This window comes from Halichoerus grypus, chromosome 7 (genome assembly GCF_964656455.1).
Source record: "Halichoerus grypus chromosome 7, mHalGry1.hap1.1, whole genome shotgun sequence".
In the NCBI taxonomy this organism is placed as follows: Eukaryota; Metazoa; Chordata; class Mammalia; order Carnivora; family Phocidae; genus Halichoerus; species Halichoerus grypus.
The window spans coordinates 40,387,012-40,404,490 of record NC_135718.1 but is presented as its reverse complement, the minus strand read 5'-3'; the positions used below and the strand labels follow the sequence as shown (position 1 = coordinate 40,404,490).

General features: G+C 59.0%; 1 protein-coding gene across 7 annotated transcripts in view; it reads right to left on the bottom strand.

The window, feature by feature from the left end:
• Window positions 1-17,479, bottom strand: part of ARHGAP22 (Rho GTPase activating protein 22) — a 172,338-nt gene that overhangs the window by 5,316 nt on the left and 149,543 nt on the right. For all 7 annotated transcript variants that reach the window (XM_036103151.2, XM_036103153.2, XM_036103155.2 and 4 more), the window contains 4 exons: window positions 6,327-6,534; window positions 3,403-3,535; window positions 2,432-2,505; window positions 1,701-1,822 (listed from right to left, as the gene is read on the bottom strand). In XM_036103151.2, the coding sequence (XP_035959044.1) occupies window positions 1,701-1,822; window positions 2,432-2,505; window positions 3,403-3,535; window positions 6,327-6,534 (537 nt within the window). The remainder of the gene's footprint in view (window positions 1-1,700; window positions 1,823-2,431; window positions 2,506-3,402; window positions 3,536-6,326; window positions 6,535-17,479) is intronic.

The following is a 17,479-nucleotide window of genomic DNA, read 5'->3' as shown; positions in this document are numbered from 1 at the left end:
ACAGACAGAAGAATCCTGCCCACGAATCCCCTTCCTTGGACACACAGGGGGCACTGTGCCTCCAGCCCCGTCCCTCCCTCTGGGTGTGGGGAGGAAGCAGGCACTACGCCCACTGAGGCCACAGAGCGAGCCAGTGGCAGGCTGGCACTGGAAACCGGGACCTAGACGTCACAGCCTTGTCGGCTGCCCCTGCCCACGCCACTCCCCTGCACTGCCAGGGAGGGCTGTGCCTGACTGTCCGCACTCGGGGGGTCACAAGGCTCTGGGTCAGGGACAGAGAGGTCTTACAGGTGCAAGTGGACACACCCCCCCACACACACACAATCCCACGTACACATGGTCACAACACACAAATGAATGTACGCAGCCCCCCAACATGCACCACCCGCCCTCCCCCCACCCGACTCTCTCTCTCACACACACACAAACACACACACAATGACACACACAATACCTCTTCTCCAGGCCACGGCCCCTGAGATGCAGCCTGTGGTGCCTGTGGTTCCTGCCACTGGGATTTGGGGGTCAGCGATGAAAGGGGGACCATGGTACCTATCTGCTTGCCTTGTTCCCTCCTGTTACCCTCCACCAAAGACCAGAGACTGGGAAGGTTTCCAGGTGATAAGGAAGGAGGGGTGGCTGGGGCGACCCTCCCACTAGAGGTAACTAAGAATCCTGGAAAGAAATAAGGAATCCTTAGCCAGAAAACCGGGTGAAGCAGGAACTCAGTGTTTGCTGCTGGGCATTTGTTCCACCTGGCAGGCCCAGAACCTGGGGGGCCTGGGATGAGACCGAGCTAGGCAGGCCAAGGGGGAGATCTGAGGGAGAGTGCCACCCCAAGAGCCACAGCCTAGGCTTGGGGGGACACAGAGCTCCACAGCCCACCCCCACATTCCCATCTCTCCCAGGTCACGCTCAGCAAGGAATGGCAACTCCGGCCTCAGCTTGCCTGGTGCCAGGGGCAGCAGCTCCGGCTGGCTTTGTGCTGTGTTGAGTCCTAGCCTGCCTCTGCACACTCAGCCGGGACTGGCTGTGGGGCTCCCATCCGTGGGCAGCAGGACTCCCACACTAACCACTCCGGGACAGTCTTCCACGGGGCCTCCGAGCATGGGCTCTAGCTTCCAGGACAGCCTGCACCTGTGCCCTTTGGTAAACCTGGCTGACAGAGTCACCTTTCCTCTCCTGTCCTCAGTTTCCCCATCTGTAAAATGGGTGCAATAACCACATCATGAACTTGTGAAGCTGACAATGAGGTGATACAAGGAAGGCACTCCTAGAGACCCTCACATATCGCAAACAGCTGCTACTGCTATTTTTGGTCATTATTTACTCCCCAGGGTACGGCTCTGACATCCAGGAGCCTGTGACAACTACTTAATAATACTTACTTAAGAAAAGCAAAAACATCAGTGTATGTTCAAGGGCAAGGGCACTGACCTCGTCCATCCCCCAGCCTCTCCCACCATCCTAATTGCTCCCAATGACCCCATCCACAGGGCAAAGTTCCTTTTCCTTTTATAGCTGGACCCCATGGGGTCAGGGAGGGAGGAGGAGAGGGCCCCCTGGAATGGAGCCCCCTCCCACCAGCCCGGCCCTGGGCTGGACTGATGCAGGGTGATGCTCCTGAGGACGGGCCTGCGACCAAGGACAGGCCAGCCCTGGGCAGCACCCAGCACCGCTACGCATGCCTCCCCCGTTACCTTCCATGATGGTTACCGGGTCTTCTATCTGTGGCCGAAGTATGTTGGGTCCAAAAACAGTTGCCAGGTTCTGGACACTCATCTTGTTGACATTTGAGTGGGACTGGACTTCATCCAGAAACCTGTATAGTAAGGAAGCAGCAGAAGCCAAATCTGCTGGGAGCTGCCTGGCCTCCATGCCCAGCCATGTCCACACGTCCACGGCTGCTGGGCGTAGCCAGCTGCCCCTGGCAAACTCAGAAGAGGGCAGAGCCTCCCCCTCTGAGGGGCAGCAGATGGCCATCGGAAGCAGAGGCCGGCAGGACAAGGGCCCACTGTCAGTGTGGAAGCAGGACACACGACTTTCCCGCCTGCAGTGGGGACAGAGGCCCGCGAAGGCCCAGAGCCCTCAGGCGCACTGCATGCCCTCTCCCAGCTCCTGGGGCGAGGCCGGTGTGCTCGGGAGGCAGACCCCTGGGGGAGGGGACGGTGGGAGGCACCCAGAGAAGGCTGAAGGGACACAGGGTGTGTCCCTTCTCTTCAGGAATGCTACCCTGGGGACTGTTTAACACTGCCTGCTCCCACAGGGACCGTAAGCTCCATGAGCGCAGGGGCTGTGTTCTGTTATGCCCCTCGCTGGCTCCGTCAGCACATGGGGGGGAGATGGGGTGGGAGAATGACCGAGGCCCCCTCCGTGAGGGGAGCAGAGCCAGAGCGCAGGGAAGGGGAGCTCCCTGCCCCTAGTCACTTACTTGCAGATATATCTGAGCAGGTTGTAATTGGCCAGGGGAAGGCTGCTCACTTGTTTAGCCAACTCCAGAGTCCCCTTGGGATCAAAAGAGAAAAACAGCATTTCAAAGGCCAGCAATGAGACTCCAGGTTGGAGGGAGGGCTGGGAGTGGGGGCAGGAATCCGAGTCTAGACCTCCAGCCAAGGCCCATGCAGCCAGGCCCCAGGTGGCCAGAAGGCGCCCCCACCTCCATCTCCCTCTGAGGAGCGGGGAGGCCAGCCTTGGGGAAGCAGATTTACTTTTGGGGAACTGATGTGAAGGGTATGCCTCTGCAGGGCGAAGGAGGAATGTCAAGGCCATGGCTCAGCACACTTAGGGAGGCACAAATATTTGCCAGGTAAAGACCCCTCGTCCCCCACAGGGCCAGAAGGTCGACAGATGGTCCTTCCGCAGCCAAAGCCAGCTAGGGCTGCAGGCAGGCACCTGCAGGAGAGGGCGAGGGTAGGCGTGGGAGCCCTCTGTCCTGGAAGCAGCCTCAAATTCTTTTGGGAGGAGGCAGGATATAAATAGATGAAAGGTCTGGTGGTTTCTGAACCCTGTGGCTGGCCTGGGGAGCCTGAGGTTGAGCTGGGTAGTAGAGCAGGAGTCCCTGCTGTGTTGGGGCCCACACCTGGGCCCCAGGCACTCAGAACCACAACTGGAACTCAGCCTGCTTTAGGAGGTACCTGCCCCTCCCAGAGACCGAGGCCTGCACACAGAAAGGACCGTACACAGACACGGGACGCTCCGGGCACCCTCCCACACACAGCAGGGTGCTCCAACCACCCCCTCACCGACATACATAGAGCAGGATGCTCCAGGCCCTTCACACAGCAGGCTGTAGGCCAGGATCTGTGGGGCCCGAAAGTCACTAAATGTCTGTCTGTGCCCTGCTCCAGACACCCACCTCCCAGCAGGCCCACCTCCCAGGATGGGTCCCGAGGAGCCACTAACCTCCCCCTCGTCCTTGGTGAGCAGCTGGGCACAGCTGAGGAAGTCCTCGTACCTGGCGAAGGGGACCACGGGCTCGGGGAGCTCCCGCAGGTAGAGCTTCAACAGAGAGGCCACCGTGTGCACATCTGTTGTGCTGTGGGCAGGGGGACATGCATGAGGCCTGGGACACCAGGGAACCCCAGGAGTGGCAAGCACCTTGTGCCACTCCCCCAGGGGCAGCCTGCGCCCTCATGTCCACGTGCGACATGACGTGAGCCTGAGCTTGCTCCCCCCACCCCCCGACTAGCCCACCAGTAGAAGGAGGGGCCATGTCAAAGGCACCTGCTTTGCAGGCCTGCTGAGCTCCTGGGAAGAGCAGGCATCCCTGGGCACTGGCCACTAGGGGCCGGGCAGGTCAGAGGTCAGGCCCTTTCCCTCAGCCTCTGGGTTCCTATTCACATTATAGACGCCTGGGCTTCTATGTTCATCACGCTATTTCCAGCGCCCCAGTGTCCTGTGTGTCCTCTTGGAGGCCTCAGTCTCCTGTGCCCCAGCTTGGAGCTGCCCAAGCTGGTTTGCCCCCAGTGGAGGGCAGCAACCCTGGGCCTACTGGCCTCTGGGTTCAGGTCCTGGACTGCGATCTTGGCACCTCCTCTAAGCTTGCTTTCCTGGATGGGCCTGGGCCCTAGGTATTTCATCTGCTTTTCTAGAGCCCTGAATTTAAACCCTGAGCCTGCATCTCTCCCGTGGCAGGCACTCAGGAAAGATGAGCCTGGGGCCAGGAGAATGTGGCTATGCCATTAAGGTGCCACCCGGCCCTGGCTGTCCATGGCTGGTCTCGCTGAGTTAAGCCCTAAGGTCCCTTCTGGCTCTGGCATTTGGGATTCTAGAGATCTGTATACCCATATATACTTCAGACCCGCAGACCTAGGGCCCCTCCCTGCCTCAGGCCTGGTGGCTCTTAGTCTGGCCTGGCCACACGGCCCCTGGCTCTGCTCCCACTTACCTTCTCCAGCCAGGCATGCTGCTGCCCATGCCCTCCACTGCCTTCCCCCAGGCCCCCTTCCCACCTTTGCCAACACCGCCCACTTCCTGGGTGCTCACAGCCCCTGGGGGCACCCAGGCTTGAGCCCAGTGGCCCCTCCCCCGCTGGAGTCCTGTGGTTCAGTGCTGGCCACTGCAGGAACTAGAGCCCCAGGGGGCTGAGTGGAGGGGCAGGAAGCAGGGAGGATCTGCGGGCTTGCCCCCGGGGAAGACGTGGACAGTGAAAGCACAGACGTGTGGCCAAGGCCCTACGGATATGTCTCCCCTTGGTGGGGGAGGTGAAAGCTTTTCTGTCCTGGGCAAGTGGACTCAGAGCAGCCCTTCCCCCCTTCTGCTCTGCCAGCCTCACTGGCTGGAGCCCCTCCCTGGCTTCTCCCGCATACCCTCAGCTTTCAGTGCTCTGGGCCCGGAAGGCCTGGCCCCTAGCTAGTCCCAGCAGCTCCAGTGCACAGCCCCTGCCCCACAGGTCCCTGCAGTCAGTCATGTCCAGATCCTCTGCCCCACCCTGGTTTAGGGAGCCTGGCCCAGCACCCTGGCTGCCTCACCTTCTCTCCTCCCTGTCTAGAAACACACTTCCTCATCCTCTCCCCTCCTTCCCTACTCACTGCAGAGCCTCTCCCTTTGAACAGTGGCTTAAGGCTTTTTCTTGGTACTTCTTGCACCCCCCCTCACCACCCTCCCCTCCTACACACACCTACCCTGAACCCAGACACCCTACCCCTGCACCCAAGGACAATGTTCTGCGGCCCACAGCTCTGTGGATGCCCCCCAGCCTGTGAGCCCCTCTAGGGCAGGTGCCATCACCGGTCCCGCTCCCTCCCCCCAGGATCAGGCTCACAGCATGTGGTGGAAGGGGACTGGGTACACAGACAGGGAGGGCAGCGCAGGGGTCTAAGTCAGCTTCCTCCCTTACTGTAGGTGTGACTTGGAAAGAGGTGGCTAACCCGAGAGCCTTAGTTTCTCCGCCTGCAAGATAAGGCTTCCATTCCTCAGTATCTCTTCTTTCCTAAGGGCAGACCTCCCCTGGGAACGGGGTCAGTCCCAGGCTCCACATCTATCGACAGACTCTCCTAGCTGCAGTGATGGGTCTTGGCAGAAGCTGGAGGCCCGGGGGTGCTCTGCCCCAAGAGAAGAGCTGGGAAGGCCAGGGCTGCCAGCAGGGACCCATGGGTTTATCCTGGGGGCAGAAGGGGGCCTTGCCTATGAGGGCCGATCTGAGAAGGGCCGCTCCACGGAGGCCGAGGTTGGCTTGATGCACGAAGAACTTCCTATGAAAACTGCTCTAGAACGGGTGGGGTGCCGGCAGGGAGAAGAGGCCCCAGTTCGCCCCATCTCCCGGGTCACGGCCCTTGGGCTCTTCAGGGAAGTGGACTCTACCCACACAGTGCAGCCCCAGACCCGGGAAGCCCCAGTGATGGGCTGGGATGGGCACTGGCTCCCCACCCCCGTTGCCTGAGAGAATGGGGGGGCTGCTGCCCCATCTTACCACTGAAGGGGCCTGGGCGTGGGTCACCCCAAGGAAGCAGAGCCCAGAGGGAGGCCCTGCAGGAGGCCTGGAGTCCCAAATGGAACCAGCAGAGGCCCTTCTCTTCCCCTGCCTGGCTTGGGTTTACAGGCATCCACCATGGACAGAGCCCGCGTAGACACGAGCGCGCCTCGTCTGCGGCAGGCCCCAGCCCTGAGAGGTGGCCCAGGGCTGCTGCAGTGATCTTGTGCCTGGTGCTCTGCCCAGGGGGTAGCGGGGGGCACGAACTGAGCCCATGCACCACTGTGGGGAGCTGTGCCACCCACCACCCCGCTGCCAGGCTTCCTGGATGCCAGCCCACCTCTGGCCCCTGGAGCTTGTGTCCTGGGGAACGGACAGGTGATCCCACCTCTGCCGCTCTCCCCTAGGAGCTCACCTGTCAAACAGTGGCTTCTCCCCACAGTCGAAGGAATCCTGCAGGTCCCTCACCAGGTTGGCCTGGCCGGGCATGCGGAAGAGCCCCTCCTCGGTGAGCCCCCGCTCCCGGATGAAGTCCACACACTGCTCCACCAGCAGGGGGGCCAGGCGGGGGCCATACTTCCGCTCGTGGTGGACTGTGTCCTCCAGGCGCTGCCCAAAGATCCCTGAGCACAGAGAGGAGCTGGTCAGGCCCTCAGCGATCCAGCTCAGCAGTGGGAAAAGGGCGCTTGGGACAATGGGCGGCAGGGGGCGCTGTCAGGGCCCAAAGGGCTCTTCCCTGAGGGAGCAAATCAGAATCTGGGAGGGCACACACCAGGCGGCTGGACCCTGGGCCACCAGGGACAGGGAGCAGGAGGGCACAGCGGGCAGGGGGCCTGTCCTGTGCTACAGAATTTTTCTAAGCCCGAGGAACCTTTAAAGTTTATTTTTATTGGTTTATTTATGCAACACTAACCTCCAAACAGGAGTGGCTTACATTTAAAAACCCAGGACTATGTCCCCAAAAAGAGGCACTCTAGAATGTTCTTAGCGGCACTCTGCAATCCCTCCAAATGGGAAACCACCTAATAATGCCCATCGGCAGTAGAATGAGCGGGTATGTCCCGGTCTACTCATACTGTGCAGAACCAGACGGTGATAAAAACAGACGGCGCGCAGCTCACACAACAAGACAGATGACACACTGATGTGAAAACATACTCATGGCACAGCACCACTGATCGTTAGGGAAACGCAAGTCAAGCCACAGTGAGGTACCACCTCGCACCGCATTAGAACGGCTACTATCAAAAAACCCCAGAAAACAGCAAGTGTTGGCGAGGATGTGGAAAGACTGGAACCCTTGTGCGCTGTTGAAGGGAATGGAAATGGTGCAGTCACTACAGAAAACAGGGAGGTGCCTTCAAAAATGTTAAACAGAATTACCACATGACCCAGCAATTCCACGTCCAGGTAAATAACCAACGGAACCAAAAGCAAAGACTTGAACAGACATTTGTACATCCATGTTCATAGTATATTATTCACAATATTTGAAAGGTAGGGAGCACCTGGCTGGCTCAGCTGGTAGAGCACGTGACTCTTGATGTCAGGGTCGTGAGTTCAAAGCCCCATGTTGGGCAGAGAGCTTGCTTAAAAAAAGCAAAACAAAACAAAAACCAAAGGTAGAAACAAACCAAGTGTCCATCAACAGATACATGGATAAACAAAATGTGGTACATACGTATAATGGAATATTATTCAGCCTCAAAGTCAAAAGGAAACTGAGACACTCTACACCGTGGATAAATTGACATTGTGTCAATGAAATAACGCCAGCCACAAAAAGACAAATACTGTGTGATTTCACTTATGTGAAGTACTTAGAATAACAAATTCCTAAAGACAGGAAGGAGAATGGTGGTTGCCAGAGGCTGGAGGATGGGGGGATGGAGAGCTACCGTCTAATGAGAATGGAGTTTTAGTTTTACAAGATGGAGTTCTGGAGCTGGATGGTGTGGTGGCTGCATATTGCAAATATACTTAATGCCACTGAGTTGTACACTTAAAAACGGTAAAGATGGTAAATTTTATCTTAGTTCTATTTTACCAACAATTTTTAAGAGTTTTTAAAAAAGGGGCTCCTGTGTAGCGCATTTGGTTAAGCCTCTGACTCCTCATTTCGGCTCGGGTCTTGATCTCGTGGAATCGAGCCCTGCATCAGGCTCTGCGCTCTGCAGGGAGTCTGCTTCAGATTCTCTCTCCCTCTCCTTCTGCCCCTCCTGCTCATGCCTTCTCTCTCTCAAATAGTAAATAAATCTTTTTTAAAAAGTTAAAAAAAACCATGAGCAGAAGCCAGACCTAGAGTACACACTGCATGACTCCATCTGGGTAACGTGCAAAACCAGAGCAGGGCATGGTTACCCTGGTGGGTCAGTGACTGGAAGGGGTCCCAGGGGCTTCTGGGGTGCCGGTAGTGCTCTGATTCTGGACCTGGGCACTGCTTACCCAGCTATATTCACTTTGAGAAAAATCATTAAACTGTACACTTGTGAATTATACACTTTCCTGTATGCTACATTTCAATAATGTTCGCAAAACAAACAAACAAAAAACCGAAAAAACAAACCAAAAAAACAGGAAGCAAGAGATCCAAAGCACAGGACAAGAAAGCAAATGAGGGATGGAGGGAGAGAGGAAGAAATAGAGGAACTCTAGACTGAGAAGACCTATGACAACTAAATACACAACCAGCTGAGAGGGTCCTGGCAGCCCGGGCAAAGAGCAGAAGCAGCTGAGGTCCATAAAGCACTCGCGACACACACACACACACACACACACACACACACACACACAGTGACGCTAAGAGCAGAAGCAGCTGAGGTCCATAAAGCACTCGCGACACACATACACACACACACACACAGTGACGCTAAGAGCAGAAGCAGCTGAGGTCCATAAAGCACTCTCGTGCACGCTCGCTCGCTCTCTCTCACACACACAAACACACACACACACACACACACACACACACACAGTGACGCTAAGAGCAGAAGCAGCTGAGGTCCATAAAGCACTCTCGTGCACGCTCGCTCGCTCTCTCTCACACACACACACACAAACACACACACACAAACACAAGGAGAAACACACTTCTCCCGGCCCTAAGCTCTACAAGGACTTTCAAATGCCCAGCGTCTTCCACATGCGTGCGGGATGCAGAGACCTTCCCCGCAGGGGGGCTTTTGGGGTGCGCCAGAGGCACGATGCCAGAGCTCCACTGTGTGCAGGCACGTGGCTACCGAGGCCGGGTGGTGAGCGAGCCAGGGCAGAGTGCGAGCTCTCCCTTGCCACCGAGCAGTGGCAGGACTCCGGGCACCTACTCGGCTCCCCGCACGGTGGCGAGGTTGACGTAAGCTACTGCCGTCCCTGACGCGGTGCCGTCCCTGACGCGGTGCCTGGCATAGAGCAGGGCTCAGTGCAAGCTCCTTCTGCCCCTGCCTGACCCAAGGACAAAGCACACAGCATCTGCGGGGGGGGGAGGGGGGAGTGAGACTTCTCCCTTCTAGAAAACATGCCCGTGTGGAGGGCAGCCAGTGATGCCATCAACGCTTTAGGGAGCAGCGCGCGCATGCGTGCAAGTGGACGCGTGTGTGCACGTCCGAGCACGTGCGCCTGAGGGCGGCGCTGACGCAGCCGACACGGCGCGCTCACGGTGCGGGGTGCTGCTCTAGGCGCTGCCCGGACACCGGGGCACGATTCTCATGCAGCTCCGTAACTGAGGGACTACTTCCGCCAGCATCACTATCAGCTCCGTCCCCTTTTTTCAGACGGACAAACGGAGACGCATGCCCGAATTCACTCAGCATGTGGCAGGGTCAAGGTTCAAACCCACGCAGGCTGGCTCCGGGCCTAGGGAATGTTCCAGGCCACACTGCTGCTCCCCACCCACGCTGGTGCTGGATACCCAGCTACTAGCCACCCACCAGTCCCGCTTCCCGTTTCCCCGGGCTGCTCGTGAAGACAGTGGGCAGAGGTGAAGCGGAGGCTACAACGGGACACGAAAGGAAAAGCTGTCTGCCTCCCGGGACTCGGGGGAGAGCGCAGGGCCCCTGCCCACAGGGGTGGGGCCTGGCGGGCCAGTCAACAGCCTCGAGAGCAGGGGCTGAGGCTGCCGTGACACTGGCTCGGTGGCTGCCTGGGGCAGCCCTGAGAAGCCCGTCGGAGGCGCCCCCAGGGCCCGCCGCTAACAGCCTCCGGGCCTCTCTGCCGGTCCCGCGGCCACAGAGCCACTGTCCCCACTCACCTCACTCAGGGCACGATGGCCCATGCTCAACAGTGGGCCACGTGGGGCCAAATGCTCCTGTTCAGCTAGGGTGATGTGTGAACCATTTTAATATTAGTTATTTAAAATCAGGAGATTTCATATAAAAATCTGGATTTCCAGCTTCTCTTGAAAAAAATCCACAGATCTGCAAGTACTAGGCCAGAATTCCCAAACGGCAACATTGGCGGAGTCCAGCGGCCCCTGTGCCCGTGATAACCCATCACCTGCCACCTCTCCCCAGTCCTCACCGCGCCCTATTGCCTCACACCCAGCCCGAACTTCACTCATGCGGCTCGGACAGGAATTCACCCCTCTTGCTTTGACCTCCATGGCCCAGACGTCCCCCAAGGGTACTGCGGTTGGGATGAAGGAGGAGAGCGGTCCTGATTCACAGGAGGCAGAAATGGGGAACCGTGCCTGTCATGACCCGAGGCATTTGCTAGGACCTCAAACGAGCGGGCAGAGGACATACAGGGGCAACTGCCCATGAGCAGAGGGTCCCCAAAAGGGGGGGGCTAGCCTGGCATCGCACCCTCAGTGCCTGCCTCTTGCCTCCCTCCCCACTCACGCACACGTCCCTTTCTCGTCAGCTCTACCCACTACTCGCCCTAAGTGCGTCTGCTTTCCTGCTGCCCGGCCCGTGCACCGGCTTCTGCCTGGAGGTCTCCTTCCTCTTCAGTCCGCGCAAATCTCCTATTAGCCCTTGGGAACAGCTCGGATGTCCCCTCCTATGTGAGCTGTGAGTGCGTGAACACTCACCTCTGCCCGCATCCTCACTGGGAGCCACCCCCCCTGCCCCCCCCCAGTCCCGAGCTAGTGCTGGCCTGGGAGCACCTGGGAGCACTGAGTGAAGCGTGACCCATCCAGAGTTCCTGCACTCAGCTCCCCACGCTGGGCTCACAGGTGACTGAAGGCCACAGTCAGGGAAGAGAGACACCGAGGAGAAGAATTCTGAAACTCCCTCCAGAGATCCACCAAGATGGGGTAATCCCATCCAGCCTCCTCTAGGCTCTAGCCCTTCCTGCTCTCCCATCTCCTGTCCCCGGGACATCCGCCATCCTCCTGTCTGTCCATCCGCCCACCCACCCTTCTACCCCCCTCACACTTGCGCCTCACCCTGCTCTAGGGAGTGGACGGCCTCAGTCCACTCCCACTCCCGAGGGCTGGAGACACCAAATCCTACCGGGGCCTACTCAGCTGAACGCCCCTTGCTGCCTCCCTCCCCCCCCAGGAGGAAATGCACCGTGGCAGGCAGGCCAGGCCCTGCCCCACCTTCCTCTGGGGTACAGACCTGGGCCAGAGAGAGGGCAGCCGCTTCAGGGCAGGCCCCCAGCTCTGAGAGTCCCCTCCCAACCTCAGCACAGCCAGGGCCACCCCCGGGAGCCCTTCCTCACCGCTCACCCCGCCCTCCTACACAGGGCTGGGAGCCAGGAAAGGGAAGTCCACAGGGCCCGGAGCGCTTCCAAATCGGGGCGATTAGGGGGAGGAGGTGCCATGGACACTGGGGTGTAAGGATGAGGAGATAGGCAGGCAGGCAGGCGGGAGTGGGGCGTGGGGGCAGAGGCCCCAGGGCAGAGCTGGGTGGGGGTCTGACGGGGGCCACAGGGGTCGGAGGCGGGGCCGGAGGGAGCAGAGCTGAAGAGGACCAGCCGCCATGGTGAGCACTGACCTCCTGTGTTGCCCAGGGACTTTGGGATATGACGACACTGTCCCAGAGGCCCTCCAAGTGCTGAGCCCGGTGACTGGGCTGGGCTGGGGCGGGGTGGGGGGTGGCGGGTGTGGAGACACAGGCAGGTGACAATCACGACTGAAGGCCATAAAGACAAACATTCTGAGCCTACATGTGCACTGGTCTGGGTGTACATCCCAGCTGAGCTACTGAGGAGAGGAGGGGCCTCCTTTCCTGGGCCTCAGTTTCTCCATCTATAAAACGGGATGATCGCACAGTCTCTAAGAGGCTGCCCTGAGGCCCTGCCCGAGGCACCACCAGGCCTGGCACGGAGCCCACATTCCCAGCACGGCTGTGGGGAGCCTTGCAGGAGACTGTGGAGGCTTCAGGTGCTAGCTGCCCCCTCACCTCCCTCTGGGGAGAGAGGTTTTGTGGAGCACCGCGGGAAAGCTCACCCCAACTCAGCCTCCTCGGGCCTCCTTCCCAGCTGTCCTCCTCCCGGGGGCCACCTGCACTCGGGCTACAGGGCCGGGCCGCCTTCCGCCAGGGCCTTACCCACCCCTCCCCAGGCCAGGGTCTCTCTGGCAGAGCCGGGTGGGGCCGGGAGCAGCCGCCTGAACTTCCTCAGCCCTCCTGGCACATCTCGGAGGGGGAGCCTTGCCAAGAACCAGTTCCAGTAGGTTCGTCAGATCCCTGGAAACCCAGCCAGTGTGCGGGTTCCTCGAGGTCCCAGCCCACGCTCTTCACAAAGTACCGGCTCTGCCACCAGAGAGGAAACTGGCAGAGGCTGCCTTCCCTCTGGATGAACCTGCTGCTGGGTTCGGGCCTGCGCCGGGCCTCCCCCCTGCCTGCTCTCCCCCGCAAAGCCCCGCTCTCGCTCCCCTTGCCCCAGCAGCCCATGCAGGAGCAGGAAGTCACAGGCCACTGGCAGGGCAGTTGGCTGGCTCACGCCCCTGTCCCAGATGACCTTGGGCACAGTCCTCAGTCTCTCGGCCACTTCATGGGGCTGTGAGCAGCCATGGCAGAGCTCACCACGACAGGCACGCTGAAGCAGGTATGTGACACACGTGGCCTTCTCCTGACCCAGGAGCTCCGGCCCAGGGCCAGGGCCAGAGCTCTGTGGGCTCCGAAGGCCCCAGAGGAAAGGAGAAGCTGGTGTTCCCTCTTGGAGCGGATTCCTGAGCGGAGACCGCAGGCCTGTCTGGCTCTCCTGGGGCTCTGTCTAGTTGGGGGGCAGCAGGACGTTGTGGGGGGGGGGCAGGCCACATCAGGGAAAAGACACAAGGAGGAAAACCATTAAATTTTCTCTGGAGCTGCAGACTTTGGGAAGTCCCTTCCTGCTCTCAGCTCTGCTGCCAAGGTTGTCAACCCAGCCTTCCCACACGGTGTGTGCCCATGCGCCTGGCCCTGCTCTAGGTGCAGCTCAGAGCGGCCCCGGGGGGCCCGGGGGGGGGGGGGGGCTGAAACCAGGCCTCACCAACCAACAGGCTGACATCAGCCAGGAGAGAGAAATACAGCGAGAGGCGAACATCACCTCGCCGCCGGTGTCCTGCCCAGGGCGAGCCAGCCCCAGGGCAGGGGATCCCTCTCCCCCGGGGGGTCGGCAGCCCCACGCCCCGGCACAGTGGCCTTCCTGAGGCCCGGGGCGGGGGCGGCAAACGTGGGCCGAGCACTGGGTTTGGAGTCGGGAGCCTAAGGCTCCCACCCCGCTCGGTCCCCTCAGTAGTGGCGGGGATGACCCTGGACGGGTCCCCGCTCTGCTCCGGGCCGCCACCCCGCGGCACAAGATAGGAGGGGTATGCGGCCTCCGCCTCTCGCCGCGAACACGCGCGCGCCCCGCTCCCCGGGCCCGGCGACCCACCGGCCGCGCGCCGGGCACCCCGACCCCCGCGAGACACACGCGCCGCACCCCCGTCGCCCGCGGCTGGGGTTCGGGACGCCGCTTCCCCGCACCCCGTCCCGCGCTACCTGGGGCGGCGGGCGCGCAGCAGGCGGGCAGGCGGCAGGGCGGCGGCGGGCAGACGCAGCAGCGGGAGAAGGCCCGCGCGGCCGGCATCAGGCCCATGGCGCGCCCGGTGCGGCGGCGCAGGAATGCCCGGCACGCGCGCAGGTAGCGTCTTGCCCGCCGCCCGCCCGCCCGCCCCGGGCCCGGACCCTGGAGGGAGGGCCGGCACTCGCGAGTTCCTGAGATGCCACGCCTGAAGAGCTCCCGGCCCAGACGTCTCACCCCCTTCTCCCGAATGCTCAGTGGGACTAGGCTCCGGAGGATCGAATGCCAGCAGCAGCTCCCGACGGGGGTCCCTTCCTCCGGGGGGTGCAGAGGACTCGCTCGAGCAGCTCCCATTCCCCCGCAGGCTGGGAGGCAGGTGTTCCCGGTGGGGCAGCGGAGGCCCAGGAAGGTCAGGTAATTCGGCTGGGTCACCCAGCGCAGGGAGTGCCGAGCTCGTATCTAAAGCTGGGCTCCTGCCTGCAGAGCTGGTGCTTGGGACTTAAAGTCAGGTGTCTAGTGCAGCCCTGAGAGCTAAGTATTAATGTCCCCATTTTACAGACGTGGCTGGTAAAGCCTAGAGCGGTTATGGAATTTTCCTAAGGTCATACAGCTAGTAAATGGACAGACCGTCCATCAAAACCTAAATTACCTTTCTGCAGAGATGCGTTCTTCCTGGAGCAGGATGCTGTCTCAGTGAAGTGAGCCCACAATCCCCTACTTCCAAAGTCTGAAGAGTGGGATGGATAGCCAGCCTCAGGGATATACCAGGAGGGCGGGTGGAAAGCAAAGCAAAGCTGGGGGCTCTGCAACACCAGGCAGGAGAAACAGAGGTCTACAGGGGTCTGTGGGCAGAATTCTGTAGGGAGGGGCTTGGGGGAGCCCTGCGGCTGGAAGCTGAGTGGGCAGCGCAGGGCCCCTCTTCTTGCTCTACTAAGCAGGGTTGGGGCTAGGATGAGGCAATATGAGGCACTCCCCACAGGTGCAGAATTTAAGGAGGTATCAAAAACTTCAATAAGATAAATATTTTATTGCAATATTTTTAAAAATACAAATTAAATGCAAAAAAAAAAAATCCATGATGAACGAGTTATCAAAATTTTAAGTAATGACAGGCTCCAACCCTGCTCTTGCAAAGACTTCGTGAGCGCCTCACTCTAACCCCATGGATCCTGTCTTTATTTAAAATTTCGACATTTATCATGGGTGTTGTAGGCTAAATAACGACCCCCCTAAAATGTCCAAATCCTAATCCCTGGGACCTGTGACTGTGTTATCTTACCTAATAAAAGGGACTTGGTAGACATGACTAAATTAAGGATGGAGAGATTATACTGGATCATCCAGGTCAGCTTCCTAAGAGGGAGGCAGAGGGAAGTCTGACCATAGAAGAGGTAGTGATGTAAAAAGGGAAGCAGAGACCGCAGTGATGGGGCCACAACCAAGGAAGGAGGGCAGCATCTAGAAGGTGCAGAGGCAAGGGACAGGGTCTCCCAAGAGCCCCCAGAAGGAACAGGCCATGCCAACACCTTGATTTTAGCTCTGTAAGACTCAGTTCTGACTTCTGTCCTCCAGAACTATGAGAAGATAAATTTGTGTTGTTTTGAGCTAGCTTGTGGCAATTTGTTGAGCAGCAAGAAGAAACTAATGTAATGGACTTTTTACATTAATTTTCATTAAAAAAATATTACAATAAAATGTTCATCTTGATTACTGAGTTTTTTGGTGCCCCCCCTAAATTCTGTGCTCCGTGTGCTGTTGCCTTCCCAGAGTTCACCAACACAAGGAGGGAGGAAGGGCATTTCATGATGCCGGTGAGGGCCACAAGCCAAGGAATGCCCTGCCCTAAACCTGCCAGAAAAGCCTGGAGCTCCCACGGCCCCGGGACTCTCTGGGTCTGAGCAGCACTGTCCACCTTAAAGAGAAGGGCCCAAGGGCTCAGTTAAAGGCACCTACTCTGGGAGTAGGTGGACCCTCCCAGTGGACATGTGGGCTCTGGTGCTGACTTGCTTTCTCCTCCTGAGCTTCAGTTCTCCCACCTGTGTGGGAGGTACTTATTTGGGAGGGCAGACCCTCAGCTTCTCAGCCCTGCCCCAAGAGGACAGTTTTATGACCATTTCTGAACACCCACCCTTACCAGGCCCCACAACTAAAAATGACCCCCTCTCCATGTGGGATGGGTGTCATCCTGGCCAGGGCATAATCTAGAGCTCATTATGGCAGTGCCCATTAGAGTCCAGAGCCTCCTAAATGGAGAGCACCTGCCGACTTCCGTCCATCTGGGGAATTTGGGTGGGGGGGTGGTAGAGAGGATTCTGGCAGGTCTAACACGATGACCACATGGGCTGTGCTAGGGCAGTGCCCGCTGGTCTGTGAGTGGGATAGTTACCGTGCAACTAGTCATAGAGCGCTGGCCCCCAGACTCCTGCATCCAGCTGCCCACGCAGCCCCTGTCCCGGTTTAATGACAAATAGACCCCTCAAACTCAAACGTGTCCAGATGGAACTGCGGTCTTGCCGTGACCTCCCAAACCTGCTCTATGCTGAGTCTTCCCCTCTTGGCTAATGACAGCTCTGTCCCCAAGGCCTCTCAGTAGGACCTCTCCGAGTCCACCTGCCGGCCCCCGCTCTCTCACACCCCCATCCAGGGCTCGTCGGTCCTATTTCAAAACAGACTCAGAACGCGGTTACTTTCACCGCCACCCACCGAAGCAAAAGCACCCCTGACTCTTGCCCAGAGAAGCCCGAATACCTGTGTCCGGGCTTCGCCTCGTCATTGTCCCTGGGGTGGGGGCGCGGGGGTCAGCAGTCAGAATGGCCCTTTTCAGCTGTAGATCAGATGCCGTCATTCCTCAGCCCAAAGCCCTCCAACGCCCCCTCCCCCTTTCACTTGGGAGTAGGAGGCCTGGGCGGCAGGCTCCTTCCCATCTGCCCTGTCCCTCGCCCCTCAGGCCCACCTGCCTCCGCGCTCGTTCAAGATCACATCGGACGTGCTCTGCTGTGGCCCAGGCTGTCGCCTCGGTCTGGTGCGCCTTCGCCAGACCTCCCTGCTTGCTTTCTCACCTCCCAACACTGTTTGAATGTCCTGCCCTCACCACTGTATTTAAAACTGCTGTTTGGGGGCGCCTGGGTGGCTCAGATGGTTAAGCGTCTGCCTTCGGCTCGGGTCATGATCCCAGGGTCCTGGGATCGAGCCCCGCATCGGGCTCCCTGCTCAGCGGGGGGTCTGCTTCTCCCTCTCCTTCTACTGCTCCCCCTGCTTGTCCACTCTCGCTGTCTCTGTCAAATAAATAAATAAAATCTTAAAAAAAAAAAAAAAAACTGCTGTTTGTACTCACCACCTTCTAAAACACAGGTTCACCAGCAGCACTAGCAGGGCCTGTGAACTTGTTCGAAATACAAATTCTAGGGCACCAAGTGAGCTGGAAGCCTGCGGGCGGGGCCAGCAGTCTAGGTTCACAGGCCTTCCTCTGGGCGACTCTGATGCTAGCGAACACTTGGGAACCACTGCTCTGTGCCTTGTGATTTAACTTTCCTGGTTAGTGGCCATCTGGGGAGTGGGAAAGAAGCTCCCTCTGATCTCTTTTTTGCCCTGGCACGTTCCCTGCCTGCAGAGGGCAGGTGTGCTGTGTTTGCTGAATGAGTCAGG